Source organism: Lathyrus oleraceus, chromosome 1, assembly GCF_024323335.1.
Source record: "Lathyrus oleraceus cultivar Zhongwan6 chromosome 1, CAAS_Psat_ZW6_1.0, whole genome shotgun sequence".
Classification (NCBI taxonomy): domain Eukaryota; kingdom Viridiplantae; phylum Streptophyta; class Magnoliopsida; order Fabales; family Fabaceae; genus Lathyrus; species Lathyrus oleraceus.
In genome coordinates this window covers 392962458-392969465 of record NC_066579.1, presented here as the reverse complement: position 1 = coordinate 392969465, position 7008 = coordinate 392962458, and the positions used below count along the sequence as shown (strand labels likewise).

Genomic DNA, 7008 nt, shown 5'->3' with positions numbered 1-7008 from the left:
CGAGTGCGATGGTGGTTATTAATCCTCCAATCACAAAAGGTTGACGGCCTCGAGCACATAGGGTACGGATATGGTGAAATAAGAAAGAGGCGGTGTTTACCTTTGTGTCGATTGAAAAGATGCAGTGGAGGAAGAATAATTCCTTCGCGTTGACTTTACTGTTGTTTGGTCTTCCAAAAATGGTGTTTTGCAGAATACGGATAAAATACCGGATAGTGGGGTTGTGTATGTGCGAAGCAAGTAGTGCATCCCAGTTATTGGTTTCCACACCGGATGTTTTTCCAAAGAGGTCGAAGGCGTTTATGTGCCACTGTGAGTTCGGAGGGATTCTTGGGTGGACTTGGTCTCCTACAGGAAAGTGTAGCATGGCACTCAATTGGTCCTGGGATAGTGAGTACTCGGTGTTGAACATGCGGAAATTTGCGGTACCGGTTAAGTATTTGTCCTCACCGGGTGGAGTGGTGTAAGAATAAGAACTTAAAAACTCTAAGGTGAGTGATGGGTAAGTAGGGTGATTTTGTGTGCAAAGAAAGGTTAAATCAGAAAGCCGAAGCATCCATTGCACACCTTGAAGTAATCCTAATTCTTGTAAGCAATTTAAATCAGGATACCTGGTAGATAGGACACCGCGTTGTTGGAACCGAACGAACTGCTCCCGTTGATAGTTATCATCTTCAGATCGGAAGATAATATTTCCGAGTTGTTGGTTCTCCGCCATATTGATAGGTAGGTTGAAAGAAGGAAAGGGGATGAAAATGTATTTGTATAGAATGGTTTGTTGGAATGATGTGGTGTAGGAAGAAATGGAGTGTAGGTATTTATAGGAAAAGTTTTGGAATTGGGAAGAGGAGTGGGTGAGGGGGAAATAAATGTGGATGAATGTGAGTGGAATGGAGTAAAGGTGAGTTGAATGGAGAAATGAAAAGATGGGGAGCAATGGTCATGTCCCCAACGGTCACCAACGTTCACCTGTTCTGAAGCTGTCACGCTCGTGACAAGGTGTGCTACGGGCGTCATGGGTTGCGTGGCGACCGTGATGGCTTGTGTGACGCTCGTCACACCGGTGAGCTTACAACGGTCACTGGCGCTTGTGACTGCTTACGTGAGTGCTTCATAAATTGTTTTTTTTTGTTTTGTTTATTATATTTGCTATTGTTATATTTTTGAATTGCCATGTATGCTATTCTACTACACACCATAGTGTATATATATATTTTTCTCTAATAGGCTATGTAAGTAGTAGCATATAGTGAATATCATTACTGGTAATTGTAGATATTGCATAAATCAAAATAAAATAAAATTTAACCAATAATGCCAATAGCTTCAATAAAATAAACATAATGTAACATTTGAAGATAAAAGAAAACATGCGAAAAACAAATACTAAGATTAAAAGCAATGTTAAACGAAACTATAAATTGCCTAAAACTAAAACTAATTAACTACAATTCTTCTAGCCACTTGTAGGATCTCTGGCCGGAGGAGCGAAGGAATTGACACGGTGTAGCAACTCGTGAAATTGATTTGTCATTCTACCCATGTATTTCATGAATTCATGTCCCATATTAGTTAACTCTTCTCTAATGGCATCTTGTTCTGACATCAAGGCTTGAATGGCGGCGTTATAATCAGTTCCGGGCATATGATGTCTAAGATCAGGTATTGCCGATTCTGCGGACGGGATAGGATGCGGTGGAGAGGCAGCATCATGGTAACTAGTTGGTGTCTGCGGATCAGACTCAGCATAGGGAATCTGGTCGTCACAAATCTCATAATCTTGGATGGATTCAACAGATCTAACAGGAGAAGGTATTCCATTCAGGTTGTAGAGCCAATTATTTTGGTTATGGACACTAGTCATCGGACTAGGCATGGTGAATAGGTAAAAAGCTTGGTTATTAATTATTAGTTCAAACTCTTCAGGTCCAAGGTTTCCTATAAACATAGTGTTGAAGAGGAAAGGTATATTCATAGGCTCAATGCCACAAAAAGGGTTCAAATCAAGCATGGGTTGGCGCAATCCAATAGCATTAGCAATCATAGTTATCAATCCTCCTATTAGGATCGGTGCACGGTCATCTTGAATAAGGCGGTCAAAACTCGCCAACATATAAGTGGCACCATTCACTGGACGGTTCTGGGAAGCATAAAATGTTATGAAGAGTTCATCACGTGATACTGTGGTAGTGTTTGATTTTTTCCCAAAAAGAGTGTGTGCTAGGATCTTGTGGAAATAACGAAAAGCTGGGTTATGTATGTTTCCAGAAAGAAACTCATGTTCCTCAGGGTCGTCATTTCCCATCAAACTTCCCCAAAAATGCTCAAGCTCTCTATATTCAAAAAGGTCTTCTTGGCTCATGGTGAATGTATCAAAAGAAGTAGGGAACCCTAAAAGGTTAGTGAATTCTTGAATGTTAAACTGATACTCCATATTGAACATCCTGAACTGAATGAAACCTCGGTTTATTCCTTTTCCATGGTTTGGTAAATAGATCAGGGAGCTAAGGAATTCTAGAGTTAGCCTCCGGTAAGTAACAAATTGTCTTTGAATAGGAGTGGTTTCCCACCCTATTTGACTCAGCAGATATAGGACACTCTCTCTTAGTCCAAGGACAGTCATTGCCCAATCATCAGCATAAAAACTTGGGTGCATCTCTCTCTCCGCTAGTTCTTCAAATTTTTGTCTCTGAGCTCTCCCTCGGAATTTGATACCCATACGATCAATATGTCCCATCAGGTTAGTGTTAACTAAAGAAAAGAAAAACAAGAATTTAGTCAGGATTTGGCCAGATGCCGAAAGAAGAAAAGAAGAAAAGTTTTATAAAATAAAATAAATGAAGAATGAATACTGAATAAAATCAAAAGAATAATCAAAGAAAAAATAGTAAAAATTTGTGGGTTGTCTCCCGCGAAGCGCTTTGTTTAATGTCGCAAGCTCGACATAAAACTATTAAATGTTAATCTATAAATTTAGGAGACAATACGTCTAAGTGCAGGACTTGCGAGTCTTCATTGTTTTCATCATAGTGATAATGTTTCAGACGCTGCCCGTTTACGATAAATGCTTCAATAGATTTTCCTTTAATTTCTACAGCCCCACTAGGAAAGACATTAGTGACTTGGAAAGGGCCTGACCACCTAGAGCGTAGTTTTCCTGGGAATAACTTAAGTCTAGAGTTAAACAATAGGACTACATCGCCTTGTTTGAAAGTTTTCCTTGATATGCGTTTATCATGCCATTTTTTCGTTCTTTCCTTGTAGATTCTGGCATTTTCGTATGCGTCTTGTCTAAGTTCCTCTAATTCGTTTATATCAAGAATTCGCTTTTCACCGGCGGCCTTATAGTTTAAATTTAAATTTTTAATAGCCCAATAGGCCTTATGTTCTAACTCCACTGGGAGGTGGCAAGATTTACCATAAATAAGCCTAAATGGGGTTGTTCCAATGGGAGTTTTGTAAGCGGTTCGATATGCCCATAAAGCTTCGGGTAATTTTGATGACCAGTTTTTCCTCGAGGTGGCGACTGTTTTTTCCAATATCTGTTTAATTTCTTTGTTAGACACTTCCATTTGTCCACTAGTTTGAGGATGGTAAGGTGTCGCTACTCGATGTTTTACACCATACTTAAACAATAGTTTTTCGAATATCCTAGATATGAAATGCGATCCACCATCACTGACTACTATTCTTGGGACACCGAACCTTGGAAAGATTATATTCTTAAAGAGTCTAATTACTACTCGTGTATCGTTTGTTGGAGAAGCTATAGCTTCAATCCATTTTGATACGTAGTCAACCGCTACGAGTATGTACTTGTTACCGAAAGAAGGTGGAAAAGGTCCCATGAAATCTATTCCCCACACGTCGAAAATTTCTACTTCCAAAATGCCTTTTTGTGGCATCTCGTCACGTCTAGATATGTTTCCTGTGCGTTGACACCTATCGCATTTCTTGACAGCGGTATGCACATCTTTCCATATGTTTGGCCAATAAAGACCGGCCTGTAGGATTTTAGAGCAGGTCTTGGATGTACTTGCGTGTCCACCGTAAGGAGCGGAATGACAATGTTGGATTATACTTTCTATCTCTTCTTCAGGTATACAGCGACGGAAAATACCATCGGGGCCTCTTTTGAAAAGTAAAGGGTCTTCCCAGTAATAATGTTTTATGTCATGGAAGAATCGTTTCTTTTGTTGGTAGGATAAATCAAGTGGAACTACTCCGGCGGCTAAATAATTGACAAAATCAGCGTACCATGGTGTAACGCATATAGCCAAGGTGGTCTCTACCTGTTCATCGGCTCTATTTTCTTCCAAATTAGCTATAAGTTTATCGTATGAGAAATCATCATTGATCGATGTTCTTTCCGGTTCCAGGTTTTCGAGTCTAGAAAGGTGATCTGCTACTACGTTTTCAGTTCCTTTTTTATCTTTGATTTCCAAATCAAATTCTTGTAGCAACAAGATCCACCTTAGGAGTCTAGGTTTAGCGTCCTTTTTTGTTAAGAGGTACTTAATGGCAGCGTGATCAGTGTAAACGATTATTTTAGCTCCGACCAAGTAAGAACGAAATTTATCTAGTGCAAATACTACTGCTAAAAGTTCTTTCTCGGTCGTGGCGTAATTCATTTGTGCTTCATCTAGAGTTCTACTCGCATAATATATGACGTGAAGTTTTTTATCCTTTCGTTGTCCTAAAACAGCGCCTACGGCGTAGTCACTTGCGTCACACATTATTTCTAATGGTTCATTCCAATCCGGAGTCTGAATTATGGGCGCGGAGATCAATGCTTGTTTAAGTGTTTGAAATGCTTCTAAACATTTATTGTCGAAGGTGAATTCAGCGTCTTTCATTAATAATCCGGTTAAAGGTTTAGTTATTTTAGAGAAATCTTTAATGAATCGTCGGTAAAAACCGGCATGTCCTAAGAAGCTTCGTACTTCTCTCACAGTTTTCGGAGGTTGAAGGTTTTCGATTACTTCTATTTTGGCTTTGTCTACTTCAATTCCTCTATTTGATATGATGTGTCCTAAAACAATTCCTTCTTGTACCATAAAGTGACATTTTTCCCAATTAAGTACTAAGTTTACTTTTACACATCGTTCTAGAACTCTTTCTAGGTTTTCAAGACATTCTTCGAAACTTTGCCCGCATACGGAAAAGTCATCCATAAAGACTTCCATGATGTTTTCGAGAAAATCGGCGAATATTGCCATCATGCACCTTTGGAAGGTTGCAGGAGCATTGCACAAGCCAAACGGCATTCGTCGATAAGCGAAAGTACCAAAAGGACATGTGAACGTTGTCTTTTCTTGGTCATCAGGATGAATTGGTATTTGAAAGAAGCCTGAGTAACCGTCCAGATAGCAGAAATGAGAATGCTTGGCTAATCGTTCTAACATCTGGTCTATGAATGGTAAAGGAAAATGATCTTTTCGGGTTGCTTTATTTAGCTTCCTATAGTCAATGCACATTCTCCATCCCGATTCAATTCGTTTGGTTATAGTTTCTCCTTTTTCATTTTCGATCACGGTTATACCCCCTTTCTTTGGTACTACGTGTACAGGGCTAACCCATTTGCTATCAGATATAGGATATATGATACCTGCCTCTAATAATTTCGTTACTTCCTTCTTTACTACCTCACTCAGGATCGGGTTTAGTCTCCTCTGATGTTCCCTAGAAGTTTTACAGTCTTCTTCTAGCATGATGCGGTGCATACAAATAGAAGGACTTATCCCTTTAAGATCGTTGATGTTGTATCCTAGTGCGGTTGGATATTTTCTTAAGATATGTAGGAGTTTTTCGGTTTCGAGTTTTCCTAGGTCTGCATTTACTATCACTGGTCGTTCAAGTTCTAAGTCTAGGAATTCATATCTCAGATTTTTGGGAAGTGTTTTCAGGTCGAGGGTTGGTTTCTTGAGGCATTGCGTAGGATCCGATGGTATTGCTAAACATTGGTTAAGTCTGTCTTCTACACGACAGTCAAACAAATCGTCATTTTCTAATTCTGTTTCTTTTATGCATTCGTCGATGATATCCATGAAGTAACATGTGTCATCTATTGCAGGTGCTTTCAAAAATTTGGAAAGAATGAACTCAATTTTCTCTTCTCCTACTTCGAAAGTGAGTCGTCCTCGTTTTACGTCTATGATAGCACTGGCGGTTGCTAAGAATGGTCTTCCCAATATAATGGGGGTAACTTCATCTTCTCTTATGTCCATAATTATAAAATCGGTGGGAATGTAGAATTGACCTATGCGCATGGGAACGTTTTCAAGAATTCCTACAGGATATCTAACGGAACGATCTGCTAATTGCACAGACATTTTAGTTGGTCTTAATTCTCCCATTTCCAGTCTCTTGCATATGGACAAGGGCATAACACTGATACCGGCTCCTAAATCACATAGAGCTTTGTCTATGACAAATTTTCCTATGTGACAGGGTATAGAGAAACTACCAGGGTCTTTAAGTTTAGGAGGCATATTCTGGATTATTGCGCTATACTCAGCAGTGAGTGTAACGGTTTCGCTATCTTCAAGTTTCCTTTTATTAGAAAGAATTTCTTTTAAGAACTTAGCATATGAGGGCATCTGTGTAATAACTTCTGTAAAAGGAATGGTGACGTCTAATTGTTTCAGTAGGTCAACAATTTTTTTAAATTGGCCCGCGTCTTTGGTTTTAATTTGCCTTTGAGGATAAGGGATAGGTGGTTTGTAAGGTGGCGGAGGTACATAAGGTTCTTTCTTTTCTACGGTTTCCTTATTACACTCTTCCTTTTCCTTAGGTTTACTTTCTTCCTCAGTTGACTTTTTAGAGTTTTGGTTTTCAATCCTTGGGTCAGACGGTCCTTCTACCTCTGTTCCACTTCTTAATATAATTGCATGAGCGTGGCTTTTCGGGTTAGGTTGGGGCTGTCCAGGAAATGTACCAGTTGGGGCAGCAGTAGGCGCTTGTTGTTGAGCTACTTGCGAGATTTGTGTTTCCAGCATTTTGTTATGG

At 39.5% G+C, this 7008-nt stretch overlaps 1 protein-coding gene across 1 annotated transcript; it reads right to left on the bottom strand.

Annotated features, from left to right (window-relative positions):
- Nucleotides 1–3089: 3089 nt before the first annotated feature.
- LOC127074100 (uncharacterized) lies at nt 3090–5057 on the bottom strand (the record flags this gene model as incomplete). Its single annotated transcript, XM_051015393.1, has 3 exons — nt 4655–5057; nt 4082–4219; nt 3090–3973 (listed from the first exon to the last, which is right to left on the bottom strand). Coding segments are annotated over exons 1-3 (1425 nt in total), but the record flags the coding sequence as incomplete, so codon positions are not given.
- Between the last annotated feature and the right edge of the window lie 1951 nt (nt 5058–7008).